A 15,324-nucleotide genomic window follows, 5' to 3' on the forward strand; every position below is an offset into this window, starting at 1 on the left:
TCCACCTCTCAGTCCTCCTGCCTCGGCCTCCTGAGCCACCAGCACGCCCAGCCGTCTTCTTCTCCTGTGACCCGGGCAGGACCTGCAGAATGATGTTGACGGGGGTGAAGGTGGCGGTCTGGACCCTGTTTGGGATCCTGGGGGAGGAAGCTTCATTCTGTGACCATGAAAATGGATGAACTGGAGGTTTTGAAGATTCCTTTCATCAAGCTGAGGAAATTGCCTCTGTGCCCGGTGGGAAGAGAATTTCCATCATGAATAAATGTTGGATTTTGTCAAGGATTTTTCTGCATATTTGATAGGATCGTATCATCTTCCTGCTTTAGTTTGGGGATATGGCGCATTACGTGGACTAACTCCCAGGGCTGAACCGTCGTTATTGTTGGATTTCATCTGCTCCTGCTGGTGGGTGGTTATTGCATCTGAGTTCGTGAGGGATGTTACTTTGTAGATTTATTTCTCAAGACGTCTTTGTCTCGCTTGGGGATCTGGGTAATGCCAACCTCCCAAGAGGAGGTAGGAAGTGGCTCCCTTGCTTGTATTCCAGAAGATAGATCTGGACTTGGTCTTATCTCTTTCTTGTTTGACTGAACTCCTTAGTGAAACCGTTTGCACCTGGTGTTTTTTCTTGTTGTTATTGGAAGGTTTGTTTCTTTAAACTTTGAATTCTAGCCGGGTACGGTGGCCTACGCCTATAATCCCAGCAGCTATGGAGGCTGAGGCAGGAGGATCGAAAGTTGGAGGACAGCCTCAGCAACTTAGCAACCCCTGTCTCAAAACATAAAAGGGCTGGGGACATTGAGGGTTAGGGAACTTGGGGGGCACTTAGGGTTAGATAAAGTCATGAAGAGTCCCAGAAAGTTTGCTGTCCCCCGACTACAGTGTGAGGCTACTGCTATCCGGTGAGAGAGAGACCACCCATCTGGGGCGAGTACCTGCCCGCGACTTCCGGCCTCCAGATCCGTGGCTCACTCTGCCCTTTACCTGCCCTCCGGTCTCTGGTGCTTTGTTCCCGCAGCCCGGACACAGCAGTGCCAGCCCAGGGCCCGCCCGTCACCCTGACCTCCGCACCCTCTCTGAGCCCAGCGTTCCCAGCCTGCGAAGGGACCTTGTCATTCCTTCACTTGGTTTTGGAGTTTGACCCTTAGGGGTCGTTTCCAGGACGGCTGGGTCTCGGGTCTGTCTGTCCTCCAGTGCCTGGCATGACCCAGAGCGCAGAGGTGTCACCCAGAAGTGGCAGAGAGCAAGAAAGGCCACCAGCGGAGTGCCTCTCCCAGGGTCACATGGCAAGATTCGGAATTGGGACCCAAGGTGCGTCTGACTATGGGGACAGCGAGGGACACAGCCTCAGGGGCGCCTCCAGCAGCCAGCCAGCCTGGCCCAGCGGGGCCTCGAGCCACCGTGAAAGAGCCACAGCGTCCCCGGCCTGCCCTGCGCTGCCCAGCCTGGCCCCGTGGGCATCGGGTTCCTGAGGAGGCCTCAGCCTCCCCCACCCACTGCTGGGGTGCAGGGGCAGGTGACCTGGGGGCCCTGGACAGCGGGGGCCTCCTGGGTCCCAGCTGTGCGCAGCAGCCCTGAGCAAGCGCCTCTACGACCCCGGCCGCCTGTCTGTTGTATTTTTAAAATATTTTTATTTGTTCTTCTTGCCATCCATGACGGCAGCGTGCATTGTGACATGTCTCACCTATACGGTGTGACGTCCCACTCCTGTGGCTGGACCTGCTGCGGGGTGTCCCTGGTCGTGGGTTCCTATGTGAACATGGGAAAGTGACGTCCATTCATTCCCTGTCTCTCCCAGTCCCCTCCCCTCCCTTCCCTCCACTCCCCTGCGTCTTATCCAGTGAGCTTCTGTCCCTCCCCATTGTGGGTCAGCATCTGCATATCACAGAGGACATTCGGCCTTTGCTGTTTGGCAACTGGCTTATTTCACTTCACATGACAGTCTCCAGCTCCGTCCATTCACCCACCATGGCCATCGTTTCCTTCTTCTTTAAGGCTGAGTAATATTCCACTGTCTGCCTGTGCTGCAGTTTCCTGGTCCATCATCTCTGTGGGCACCCAGGCTGGCTGCATGGCTTGTCCAGTGTGAGTCGAGCTGCAGTGAGCATCAGGGGGCCCTGTCACTCTGCCCTTCTGTCCTACTCACAGTGTGGCTGAGATGTGGCCTGCAGTGCTGGGGACGGAACCCAGGGCCCTTGGTGTGCCACAGGCTCCTTCCAAAGTGCATGGTCAGGGGGCTTCTGGGTGGTCACCGGCGGGGGGCCAGCACCACTGTCCAGTCCCAGGACATTGTCACCCACCCCAGGCCCTGCAGAAAGACAAGGACAGAAGGAAGGAGCCCCACCCGTGGGCAGCTGCTCCCTCTGCTGTCCCCAACTGGTGCTGGCTGACCCTTGGCCAGTCGCTCTGCGTTTCCCATTGGGATGTCCTGCGTGGGCACTTGGTGGCCTCTGTGGCTGTGGCTCAGCGTGCTGTGTTCCGGGCTCACCTCTCCGTGGCTGCCTGGGCCTGCCGTCCCGGGCTATTGTCCTCCCTGGTGTGGGTAGAGCGCCATCGCGTCCCCGCTTTTCAAATCCGCTCCCCGCGGGTCAGTCTGGTCTCTGAACTGGTGTCCACACTTGGCGGCTGCACAGGGGCTCCAGGAGAAGGTGGCCGCAGCCAGGTCCGCACGTCTGAGGTGTCACCGGGGCAGGGAGAGTGGCTCCATCCGGGTCACACAGCTGCTCTGGAAGGAGGCCTGGTCCTCTCCACTTGGCCTCTCCAGAGGCTGCTGAGTGTCCCCCAGATGAGCAGAACGGAACAGCAACGTGGCTGTGACCCAGCCTGGGAACTGCCCGCCATCCCCTCTGCCACCTGTATTCACGTGGTCACCCCTGCCCCCGAGTCCACCTACGGGAACCCGAGCACCAAAGCGGGGTGAGGGCCAGCGGCCAGGAGGCGGGGGCAGAGTCCTCCGGAGCGGGGATCATGGCGGGTCACCGGAGGCCACAGCTGCAGGTGACGTGAGAGGCAGGAGGACGCCAGGCCCCTGCGCCCCAGATGTGACTGATGGTCCCTCTTAGCTACCCGGCCTGTGGCGTCGGCTGGAGGACCCAGTGGACAGACAGCTGGCAGGCCACGCGGCCCAGCCCACACCCTCAAGTGGAGAATTCAGCCCTGTCGTGGGGACGGGGACGGTCAGAGATGGCGTGGACGTGCGTCCAAACGACCCAGAGGACTCGGCACCCCCTGCTTCGTCCCCTAGTCTGCAGCTCTAGGAATGGACTTTCCCAAGGTGACACAGCTGGGGACGAGCCCAGCCTCCTGGCTGCTGCCCAGGAACCTTGGCCCCCGGCACAGGGCGATGCTAATAATAGCTAATTGGACGATGGCAGCTGCCAGGCAGCACACTCATTCATCTCCACGACATCCTGGGCGAGGGCCACTTGACAAATGAGGAATCGGAGGCACAGAGGAGTCAAGGACTTGGCCCAACATCACACAGCCGGGTCGTGGCAGGCCAGGGGGAGGGAGGGGGAGGCCCGGGAGGCCCGGGAGGCCCAGGGCTGTGGGCAGCTGCAGCCCCAGGCAGGACCCCAGCCTCTCCATAGTGGCCGCCTTACGGGCCTCTCCGTATGGAGTCGGGGTGTCCGGGGAGTCTAAAGTAGGTGTGTCCCTCTGTCTTGTGGTTGGGGTGGCTTTGGTGGCTGAGATGGGCAAGGGACAGGGAGCTCACATCTGGGCCAAGCAGTGGACCTGTGACTTGGACCGCTAGCCCTCTTCCAGGCCGCACTGCTTAGCAGCCAGAAGCAGGGGTCCCTAGGGACCTAGAGACGGGATCGGTACTGGGGGTCAGCGGGTGGGTGCTGGGGACGTCTCCCGTTCTGCACCCAGAGGCCACCCAGGTGGAGCCCCGCGCCCTGGACCAGGGAGGAAGAGAGTTGAGAGAAGTAGTGGCCCCCAGAGCCGCGCGGGAGAGATGTCATTTGAAAACCAGTGTCTGTGCCACCAGGGATGGGGACGAGACGGCCCAGGAGGAACCAGGATCCTCTGGAGCTGAGGCCTCTGGGTGGCTCTTGCGGTTTGATAGGGGTGTCCTCGAGCTGGGGGACCTGGGGGGGCAGAGTGGGGCATGGCCCGGGGCTCCCGTGGTTGGAGCTGGTCCGCGCCCCTGAGCCCTAAGCTCATCCCGGGGGCCTTTCGAGGTGCGGAGTTGAAAGTAAAGGGTCCCAGAACTGCACACTGAGCCTGGGGGTGCAGGCAGGGTCTCCGAGGGTTGATGTTTCTGTCGCCTCCCGGAAACTCAACTCAAGGACAGCGCCAACTGCGCGTTTCTGCTGGGAGAGAGGTGACCACCAGGGTCTCCATAAGGACTCCAGATAGGCCCTGGCCACACTGAAGGGCTCTTTGGCTTTGGGTGGCACCGAGTAACCAGCTGATGGCTGCTCAGTGTCTTTCTGATAGTGTTTCTTGCTTCATGGGAACTGTCCTGCTGTCCCAGGGCCCTGCTCTCCGTGGCTGCCCTCTCTGGTGATGTGCACCGTCCAGGTTCACATAGTTGGCACCTGAGCGTGTTTGCACGCGCGCGTGTCTGCACACACAGCCTTGCGGTTTCTCTTTCTGCCATGCCCCCCCCCACCCTTGGCTTGCTCCGTGCGTCTGTGAAAGGTGAAAAGGAAATTGCACTGTCTTGGCTGTCCCCTCCAGCAGCGGTGGTCAAGGCCGCAGGGCACGATACGGGCTCAGTTAGCAAGTACAAGGCACCCAAACAGAAGGTGTGGCACTAGCTGTGGCTCCAGGGACCTCAACCCCTGCGCCGCCTTCCCTGATTGGCTGCTGAAGAGTGCAGAGGGGTCCACGCAGGGCCTGGAGATGCAAGAGGGCAGAAAGGTGGCCAGCGGGAGGGCTGGGCCGAGAGCCTGGGCCGAGAGCCTGTGCCCACAGGCCGTGCATGAGCACCCTGTCCTGCAGCCGTCATGTAACTAGAAAGAACGTGGTAATAAGACCAGCGCCTGACCGGGGGTGAGGCTGGTTGATCCCTCCTGCTCTGGCAGTGAGCCAGGCAGCCAAGCCTTTTATTTTGGTCCCAAGGATTGAACCCAGGGGTCCTCAACCTCTGAGCCCTGTCCCCAGCTCTTTTTGCATTTTATTTAGAGACAGGGTCTCGCTGAGTTGCTTAGGGCCTTGCTAAGTGGCTGAGGCTGGCCTCCACCTTGCCATCCTCCTGCCTCAGCCTCCTGAGCTGCTGGGATAATAGGCGTGTGCCATGGTGTCGTCCTAAAGTCCTGGACCTGTGTACTCACATCCTTTTGCTCCTCAGGAGCCTGGAGTCCCCCACGGCCGTGACATCAGCTGGGTGGCTGAGCCCCACAACCCTTTTCTGTGGTGCACAGATGTCTGGAAGCTTGAAAATGGAGCTCCAAGTGGGGGCCAAAGAGCAGGGCGCCGGCTGCTAGCGCTCATCCTCTGTCCCCGCCACCCACGGAGCCCTGGGGACCAAGGCAGGAACCACAGACCTTCCTCTGTGATTGTCACAGGTCCTGGGAAACAATCAAGGGGCCCCAAAGGGAATGGCATAGAGCCTCAGGCTTCCAAGAGGAGAGGACTCTGGGGGACAGCTCCAGGTGTAAAGTCCACAAGAGCGAGACCCGGGACCTGGGCCTGTGGGCAACGCCCTGGGGCTGGACGGGGGCAGCGGGTGCCCTGGGTGGCCTGCTTCGAGGGTCCCTGGAGCAGGGTCTCTGAGCGTGTGCTCTTGTCTTGCAGGTCCGAGGAGGACAGCTCCCGCAGCGTCAGGTAGGCGTCCCTCCCCCGTCCTCGTGTCTGTCCCGGAGCAGTGGCCTTCGTGATGTGCCTTGGTGGCCTCCTGCGGGCTTCCTGCCCACTGTGGCTCCTGGGCCTGGTCTCCCCCGAGGGCCTGGCATCTGCACAGGAGCACGTGAGCCAGCGCGGGTTTTGGTGTAGGCGCCCCGGGCTCAAGGGGACGTCAGGGAGGCCCCGGGGCTGGTGGCCGTTCCTCTCTGTTGGGGCCGCAGGGACCCCTGTGCCGGGGCAGCTGACCAGGACTAGTGGCTCGACACCCCTGTCTGTCCTGGGGCTGCGGGCGCCTCCCCAGGATGCAGTGGGCACGGGGACACGGGGAAGGAGGGTGTGGGGGACATGGATGGGTCTCTGCTGGGCACCGGCAGACCAGGGAGGGGCTGGCCCTAGAGGGAGGCCCCGACAGGGTCTCATCCGTGGAGGCCAGGGCTGGCCGATCTCAGGGCAGGAGTCAGGGAGCAGAGGCTGTTGGGGACAGCAGGTGGAGGTCAGGGGCAGGGGGAGGAGCCTGTGTGTCCCCAGGCCCCGCTGGCAGCAGTGGACCCAGGTCAAGGGAGGTGGCCAAGATGGGGGAGGCTGTGTCTGTGGCCAGGCTGGAGTCCGGGTGACAAGAGGGGGCCCGCCTGGGGACTGCAGCCTGGGAGGGGGGCAGGGGCGGCCCCCAGGAGCTGCCAGGAGTCGGCCTCAGGCCCAGACCTGTTCTTGGGGTCGGGGACGGCATGGGGGCTGGGGAGTGAGGGGCGCAGGCTGGAGCCCCCCAGCCAGGGGTCCCACAGGGCAGAAGCACACGGCGAGGGGACCTGGAGGGGAGCCCTGGGGACAGCCGAGACGCCACACCTGGGCTCATGACATGGCAGCCAGCACAACGGTAGGGCTGCGTCCTGGGCCGCAGGAGACCGGGAGGACCTGCTGGCCTGGGATGGCCAGCGCAGGAGGTGACACAGTGGCCGTCCCACATGGGCATGCAGCGCAGCCGTGAAGGGGGGGGGGGGCTGCTGGTGTGCCGGTGTGGAGAACCTTCCAGAAGGCGTCCCTGAGGATTCAGGCAGAGCACAGCGGGGGCCTTTCTCCTGCTACGTCTTGGTCAACTGAGGGACAGTGTGAAATGCGCATTCCTCTTTATAATGTTTGCTGAGGGACGCTTGGAGGAAGCACATTGCTGTTACGAAGTTCCCTCCACGCTGGGCACAGTGGCCCACACCTGTGATCCTGGAGGCTTGGGAGGCCCAGGCAGGAGGATGGCAAGTTGGAGGCCAGCCTTAGAAATTTAGGGAGACCCTGACTGAATGAATACAAGAGGTTAGGGATGGCCAGGCACCATAGTGCACGCCTGTCATCCCAGGGGCTTGGGAGGCTGAGGCAGGAGGATCGCCAGGTGGAGGCCAGCCTCAGCAACAGCGAGGCCCTAGCCACTCAGCGAGACTTGGTCATGACTTTACCACAGGCTCCAAACCAGCCAGATGGGACCCTGAGACCGTGGACCCGATCACCCTCCTCCTTGTAGCTGTTGGCGTCAGGTGTGTCGTGGCGACGACGGGAAATTGGCTGGCACCCGCTGGTGCCCTGTGAAGGGTCATTAGCGGATGAGCATCAAGGGTCCCCCCCAGAACTAGAACCTTCCTGACCGTTCACATCCAGTGGACGTCTTCCCCAGGTCACCCCTACGTGACATTTGGTTTCTGTTCATCATTCTTTGGCTGCTGGTTCTGCACCGGTGTCCTGTGGTGCAGCAGCTGGTGGGTCGGGGACCTTGGTGACACTCCTGTGCTTGGTGTCACCTCAGCTGTTCCGTCTCAGTGTTTACCCCGCAGCTTTCAATCCTGAGCTTCTTCCCTGCCCTGTGCCAGGTGCAAGTCACCTTTACTGGGCTGAAAATGACTTGTGGGGACCTCCCACCGTTTACTGTGATATATTTTCCCACCTGTGGGTCACGAGTCCTTCCTGGCTGCCCTCGTCATCTTCTGTCGTCAGCGATGCTGCCATGAGATCTTCTCAGGGGCGCGCTGTGTGTGGTGCGGGCTGGACTCGCCGGGTCAGGGACACGCGTGAAGCATCAGGCTGCAAGGAAATGCCAGGGGACTTGCAAGTGGTCATGCCATCTGCACGTCCCCAACAGGGCTTGCGTTCCAGTGGCTCTCCACCCCGCAGGCCCTGGTCCTAGCGGCCAGTCTGGGGGGATGAATGACGTCTCATGGGGACCTTAGTTTTCAGGCTTCTGCGTAACAGGGACACCAAGCGCCTGTTGGCTGTGCCCGTCTCCTGCCCCGAGAAACCCCACTTCCGTGTTTTGCTTCCTGCTCTGTCTGGGGTGCCTCCAGGTGTCTTTGTGTGAGCTGGGCACTGACCCTTGGCCGGCTGTGCCTGTCCCCTCTGTCTTCTTACTGATTTGGTTCACCTTCTCGTATTCTTTATGGTGCCTTTGGCACATGGAAATGCTGAACTGTGATCAAATCTATTTTTCAAAACTTTGTATTTGTTTTACTTAGTTGTAGGTGACAGCAGCACACACTGACGCACTCCGACATGTCACACATAGACGGATAGGAGTTCTCATTTTCTGAGTGTCCGTGTGGCGAATTGCATTGGTCACACTGACCCACAGACACACAGTAAGGACATCTGTCCTGTCCCCACATCCCCTCCCCTCCCATCACCTCCCTCTACCTAACCCAAGGTGACACTATCCTTTCCTAGTGTCCCCCGCCTTATTGTGAACCAGCATCTGCATTATTATTATTATTATTATTTTATGAATGGCAAGATTCCATTTCCTTCCTGAGAAACAGTTCACAGCTCAACTGTGGGAAGACATTCTGCCAATTCGTCGTTGTGAACATTCTTGAAGTCCCCCCTTTGGGCTTGGGCTCCTGGCCGTGTCTGGGATTGGCCCTGGGGTGCAGGTCAGGCTGGATCCTGCTTCATCTCCCGCCTGCTTACCCAGCAGCCCCGGCACCACCATTCCCATGGGGCCTCTGTTCTGCAGCACAAGTCAAAACATTTCCAGAAACTCTCAGCCCTCGGGTCTTTAATCGCGTGCAAGGACCTTCAGCCAGGCCTCTGTGTGTCCTCCCCTCCCCCTGACCATGGAGCTCCTGGTGTGTGGCACCCTCTGGGTGCCAGTGTGGTGGTAGCCAACAAGAAGGTGGGGGACAAGAGCCCAAGTCCCGCCCCTCACAGCCAGCTTCAGCTGACTGCCCAGAAGACTTCGTGCCAGCATCAGTCAGCACCAGCTGCGTAACAGCCATCCCCAGTGCAGCGGCTGCCTAAGAAGGCATTTATCCAGCTGGGAAGTTGGCTGGGCCGGGCCCCTGGGCTCCCTGGGGCCCGTGTGGTCACAGCAGGGTGGTAAGACTGTTTATGGGGGTCACCTGCCCCTGGCTGTAGGTGATGTGACGTGGGGTGGCAGTAACCAGGCTACGTGCTCTCATTCTTCAGGAGCCAGCTAGGCTTCTGCACATGACAATGACTGGGTCCGGAGACTGGGCTGAGCCATTGACCCTTAGAGTCCCCCACCCAGAAAGGGCACCGTGTTTCTACCACGTCCTGGAGTCCAGAGAAGTCACAGGGCCAGCGTGGACTCCCAGTGGGGAGCAGACCGCGTCTGAGTGGGGGGAGTCCCCAGGTCCCAGTGTGAGGGGTGTGGGAACAGGAACGTGGAGCCGCTCAGGGACTGACCGCTGTGCCATGGACATCTGGGCAGCAGATGGAGGGGCAGGGCCAAGGCCACTGCCCAGGGACTGTTAGCTGTGTCCGCTCTCTGTACTTGGGGGGAGCCTGACCCCCAGCTCTCCAGGGATAGGCCGGGGGGGCTCTGACGGTCCCTTTCTTTGCTACTCAGTGGGAGGTGGGGGCCTGCCACCCGCGAAGACCCCTTCATGCCACCCCTTCATGTTGCCACCCCGTGACAGAGATTTGTCCCCTCTGAGGAGTGTTTCTGAGGTCCCATCTCCAGGGCTGTGGTGCTGCGGTCCTCAGGGTGCGGAGGTCCGACAGCTGGCAGGGTCCTCAGGAGGGGGCCAGCGAGGTCCCTTAGGACTGTGCACAGTGACGATGACAGCCACGGGAACACAGCATCACGTGACCCAGCACAGGAGGGCCGCCCCCGCCAGGCCATCCCCGATCCCTTCCTCCCATGGTCCTGAGGTCGGGGCTCCGGGACACACAGGTGACGAGGGAGTGCAGACCCAGCCCTCAGGCAGCGCGTTCCCTGGGCTCCGGGGAAGCGACCCCGAGAACCTTCCAGAAAGCGCTCTCTGGTTCCCCTGCCGTCCACCTGGAGCTCTGCTGTGGCCCTGGTGCGACGTGGGCTCGGCCAGCCCAGGGCTCCCCACAAATTTCTGCTTGTGTTCTGGGGGGTGAGGGCGGGTGGCTGGTGGCTGTGGCTGGTGGCTGTGGCTGGTGGCAGGTGCCCGTGGCAGGGGTCTTTTCTCGGGCCCTCTCCCAGGTGAGCCCCACCCAGGTGGCTGTTGCTTTGAGAAAACAAACAGACCCAGGGATGGGTGGGGTGGGGTCCCCTCTCCCAGCCCTCCGCATGGACTTGGGGAACAGAGAGCCCCGTCTCCGTCCGGGCCCTCAGACAGCCTCCCGGGTGCTGCCGGCCCGGACAACGGTGCCACCGAGGACGTCGCATCCCTGCAGTGCAGCAGCCCTGCTCCATCTCCTCGGGCCTGACGCCCGCACGCCTCACCCCGATCTGCTGTGGTCAAGCTGCCTCCCGTGAGGTGTCTGCAAGGGCAGAGGGGACAGTGGCCCGTGCAGGCATGCGCGTGCACGCACACACACATGCACACATGCAACCAGGCCAGCTGGGATGCGGCCAGTCCCCGTGCCATGAAGTCCCTATGGGCCGGACCAAAGCCTGCCCATGGTGCATGCCCACAGAGACAGAGGGGACAGCAGGGGACCCTGCAGGTCTTCACTGAAGCTCCAGGCCATCCCCAGGGCCTTGGTGCCTAAGCCAGGCGGGCTCCAGGCTGTCCTCGCTGGCCCAAGGCGTGGAGTCTGCGCAGGCCGCACCGGGCACCGTCCCTCGGGGAGGGAGTTTGTCGCCGGCGTCTGCCACATTCAGGGAGCCCAGCGTCCCAAAGCCGCCAATTACCCTGAACTAGTTCGCTGACCTCGTGTGACTTGGTGTCATGGCTCCTCAAAGGCAGCGGTTACATAAGGGGCTGAGAGGGAGGCACGGCTGTCATGCTGTCACGCTGTCACGGCGTCTGTGCCACGTGGAAGGGGGCGGGGGTGGTCTGGCCCAGGCCCCCCAGGATGGCCCAGCCAGGGGTCACCTGAGGCAGCTTGCACCCTTCTGAGGACGGTGACCTGGTCCCTGCTGAGGTGTCCCACACTAACAGTCGTTAACTTCCGCTGTCTCTCCTGGGGACATTGTGGGAATCGGGGTACCCGCAGAGCCAGAGGCCATGCCAGTGGTCCTGAGCAGCCAGCCTGGCTCCCCGGCCAGTGTCCCCATCGCTGGACAAACCTGAGGGGGCTCAGCAGGGCAGGGGCATTAGCTGTGACTTCAAGTCACCTGGGCCAGGCCCATGTTGGTGGCCAGTCCTAACACCCAGTTCCTGCAAGAGCAGCCGGCCACAGTCCCTTATCTCCAAGGCCCCCGTCACCCGCTCCCTGCTTCTGTCCTGAGACAACAGAAAGGTGAATTGAATTCTGGGAACGGGCAGAGGAGCCGCTTGTGACCTGGGACCAAGTCCAGGAGCCCCGGTTCCCTAAAGGGTCCTGCAGGAATCAAACTTGTTGGGAGTTCCCAATCGGCCTTTGGGTGGGACAGAGCCCCTGAGGTTTCCAAAAATATAGGAGGGACGGGAGGTGGCAGCTGGAGAGGGTGACTTTGGTGATATGCCAGTGTCTATCTGGGGGACTCTCCAGGCCCCAGCCTGGGGAGAGGAATGGCTGAGCCTGGAGAACAGCCCGTGGGCCTGGGGCTCAAGGCTGGGAAGGCCGAGCAAGGCAGCAAGACCAAAGAGGAGCCAGGGACCCCGTGCAGGTCCCTCTCCAGGGTCCCCTGAGTGCTGACCAGCACCTGCGAGGGTGACAACGTCACAGGCTGGGGAATCTTCTGGATCCAGGCTGCAAAAGAAATCAGGGCTGATGCGTCTATGGACGGAGAGGCGTCTGTTGTCCCCAGTGCGCCCGGAAAACCTCACCAGCACAGGACGTCGGCCAACGTGTCCCCAAAGCCTTGTCCCTACCAGGAAATGGGCACAGCTCTAAACTGGACCCTGCGTGGCTCCCACCTGCCAATCTTGAAAGCAAGGCCCCAAGGACCAGGCTGTTTCCACAGGTCCTGGCCGTGAGCAAGCGCCACAGGATCTAGGGGACGCAAACCTCCCAGCGCCTGTCCCCAGGGAGAGCACAGATTGGGCAGAAGCAAGAAGCCATCGCAGGTGACCAAAACCCACACGGATGCTGGGTCAGCAGGAAAGGCTTTCAAAATAGCCATCCCAACGCCCTCCATGCCCAGGTCAGAGAGCAGCGGCCAAAAATACACAACCACACCCCGTCTGCGACAGTTAGTACCCCGAGTCCACCCAGGTGACTCACCCATCAAGTGGATCAATCCACTGGGTAGATGGCGGCTCCCGTTATCAGAGCTTCACTTCTGAACATTTCTCTCTCTCTTGCTTCTGAGCCTTGGAGACATAGCACCAGGCCTCTGGGCCCCGGGCCGTCACCCCACTTCCTAAGGCAGCAGGGTGACCTGAGCCTCAGAGGTTCTGCAGTCCCTGCCTCAGCCTGACCCCCAAGGCCACCCACGTCGACAGCCACACGCCGATGGGGCCACGCACCGGCAGGAGTCCCCTGTGTGGAAGGAGGCAGTTGTTGGATGAGGGCACCCCACACAGCCTGCGGGTTCTGATGACTCTCGTTTGTCACCACCCCTGAGCTGCTGTGGTTCCCAGAGGGGCTGCATCCAGTTCAGAAGCGAGTGGCTGTGGCCCAGTTCCAATAAAACTTTATTTATAAAGGCAAGGCGTGGGCCGCACTCTTCAGACCCCTGATCTGCGGACACTAAATCCTGTGATGAGCCAGTGACGGGAGGCCACAGCGATGGCAGGGACCATGACCTTGCTTATCACCCTGCAGCGTGACCCTGAGCCTTGCCTCTCTGGGCCTCCATTTCCACAAGAGAAGGCTCAACCAGGGGCACAACCTCAGGGACCTGCAGAGGAGACCTCAGTCCCTTGGCCTCACAAGTGACAAAGGCTGGCTGGGGCACCCTGAGTGCACTGTCCGGTGTCACCAATCATTCTGGTGGCAATATGACAAGTTTTCCAAGATGTCTGAAGGCATAAGGCCACACTTGGACTTGGAGCCTGAGGGGGACCCTCTAGTTTGGGGCCCCCCCAGTTATATGGTGACCACTGACTGAAGCTGGCCTCCTCTGGTGGGACCGGCTGTGGCTACAGGAACTGCCAGGTGTGGTCCCTGCAGCTCTGGCTTCTGGCGGTACGGTCAGTGTCCTTTCATGAGAAAAGAGAGGGGCCAGGGCTGGGCGTGGTGGCCCATGCCCGTATCCCAGCAGCTCGGGAGGCTGAGGCAGGAAGATCGCAAACTGGAGGCCAGCCTCCACAAAAGCGAGGCCCTGAGCAGGTCAGTGAGACCCTGTCTCTAAATAAAACACAGAATAGGGCTGGGGACAGGGCTCAGGGGTCGAGGGCCCCTGGGTTCAATCCCTGGTTCCAAAAAAACAAAAAGGAAGAAGAGGGTGGCGGTGTGGCTGGCTTTCCTGCGGACACTGAGTTTGTCACAAGTCCCACAAAGCACAAATATTAGGAATGAATGCCCCAGCTGGATGCCGTGTTCGTCACCGCCCACAGTGACCCTCGAGGCCCTCTGATGTCTTGGAGTGAACCCACAGAGCTCGGGTCTGTGTCCTCACCTCTGCTCAGCGGGTGGACCCTGTGACACGCGACTCTCTTCCTGGGGAAGGTCACTTTCAGGGAGGACAGTGAATCCGAGCACTGCCCCTGGGGCCAGGGCACTCGGTCATCCCCGAGGGGAGCCACGTCATGGCATTTCTGGGGTGGCCAGGGCCACCATCCTGTGCCCGGAGCTTCTGCAGCTTCCCGGTCGGTGGGTACAGTCAGAAGCAGCTCCCGGTGCTGGAGGCCGGGGGAGGCTGGGGGAGGCCGGGGGAGGCTGCTGCCCCCTCGGGAATCCAGGAGCCGCCTGCGCTGAGAGATTTGGGAGTGATTTGAACCCCGACGTACCCAGTAATGACCCCGTGTGACCTTGGCAAGGCCTGTCACTCTCTCAACCTCGGAGGCCTTGGCAGCTAAGTGACACCAGTAACAGGGACCTACTGGGATATGTCCCCTGAGGACTATGTCCCCAGCTGTGCACCTTGAGAAGGCATCGGGGACTCTCTGCCCAGAGGCCATCTGCCTGTCCCTAGGGTGTGGACCTCATCACACTCCTCGTTCCTGTCACCTCGCTGTCTCTCTGTTCTCAACCCAGGGGCCCTCGACCTCTGAGCCCCGTCCCCAGCCTTGTTTTCTATTTTATTGAGAGACAGGGTCTCACTGTGCTGCTTAGGGCCTCGCTTTTGCTGAGGCTGGCCTCCACCTCGCGATCCTCCTGCCTCAGCCTCCCCAGCTGCTGGGATGCAGGGGTGGCCACTGCACCCGACTGTGGTTTACTTTCATCCATTTATTCCCTCACTCGTGTCCAGGGGCTCCACTGAGCAGGCAGAAGGGTCCTTTGAGACCTGTGGGTTGACACCCGTCCCTACCCGACCCCTCCTCACTGAGACGCCTCACAGTGACCTGGCCATGTGCCCGGCCGCTCCTCTGGGTCTCTCGGCCCCTGCAGCGAGATGGCCAGGCTGGACCATCTGCCTTGGGGCTTCTCCTCGGCCTTAATGGAGGTGCCCTTCGCCTCCTGTCACTGGAGCCTGGTGGCAGTTCTGTACCCCCACCGCTCTCCCCCTGACCTGGAGCGGCCCAGTCTGTTCCTTGGTGTAGACACTGGGGCTCAGCAGGCCCTGTCCTGTTGTGGAGGGGCTGCACTGGCCCAGAGCCCCCAGGCCTTCCTGGCTGTGGCCTGTCACAGACCCCTCCCTGTGCGTCCTGTGCCTCCGTACACAGCCCTGCCCCAGGCCCCAAGCCTGTGGTCTTCCTGAGACAACGGCCCGGCTGCCCCTGGAGCCTCGCAGGGGCGTCTCAGTACACATCCGTCCCCTCTTCCCAGCCTGGTGGCTTGGCCTCCTCCACAACAGTGAGCCCCCTGTCCCCTGGGCCCCAGGGACAGTCCTGCTGGGCTCCGAGCCATGCTGAGCTCAGGGTCCTGTGGACAGTGCTGCTGTGCCCAGCCGTGCCCCAGGGAGGCCAGCCTCACCTCCTCGAGCCTCCTGTCCTCATCTGTGAAGTGAGAACCTAACACGGGGGCCGTGAGCTGTCGGGGACCTCAGAGTCAGTGTCTCGGGCTTCGGGGGCCATGTGGTCTCCGCCATCCGTCATGAGAATGACACAGCCACAGGGGGAATGGAAAAGATATGCAAATGGCAAGGCT

The 15,324-nt window shown here is 61.3% G+C and overlaps 1 protein-coding gene across 2 annotated transcripts in view; it reads left to right on the top strand.

Moving 5' to 3' along the window:
• The window catches only part of IQSEC1 (IQ motif and Sec7 domain ArfGEF 1), a 193,133-nt gene that overhangs the window by 65,483 nt on the left and 112,326 nt on the right, over positions 1–15,324 (top strand). Inside the window, exon 2 of one of the 2 annotated variants that reach the window (XM_081276256.1) lies at positions 5,746–5,775. The exons of the other annotated variant lie outside the window; for it this stretch is intronic. Within the exon in view, the coding sequence (XP_081132382.1) occupies positions 5,746–5,775 (30 nt within the window). The remainder of the gene's footprint in view (positions 1–5,745; positions 5,776–15,324) is intronic. 2 annotated transcript variants of the gene reach the window in all.

This window comes from Spermophilus citellus (genome assembly GCF_964194105.1).
Source record: "Spermophilus citellus genome assembly, chromosome: 19".
NCBI lineage: Eukaryota > Metazoa > Chordata > Mammalia > Rodentia > Sciuridae > Spermophilus > Spermophilus citellus.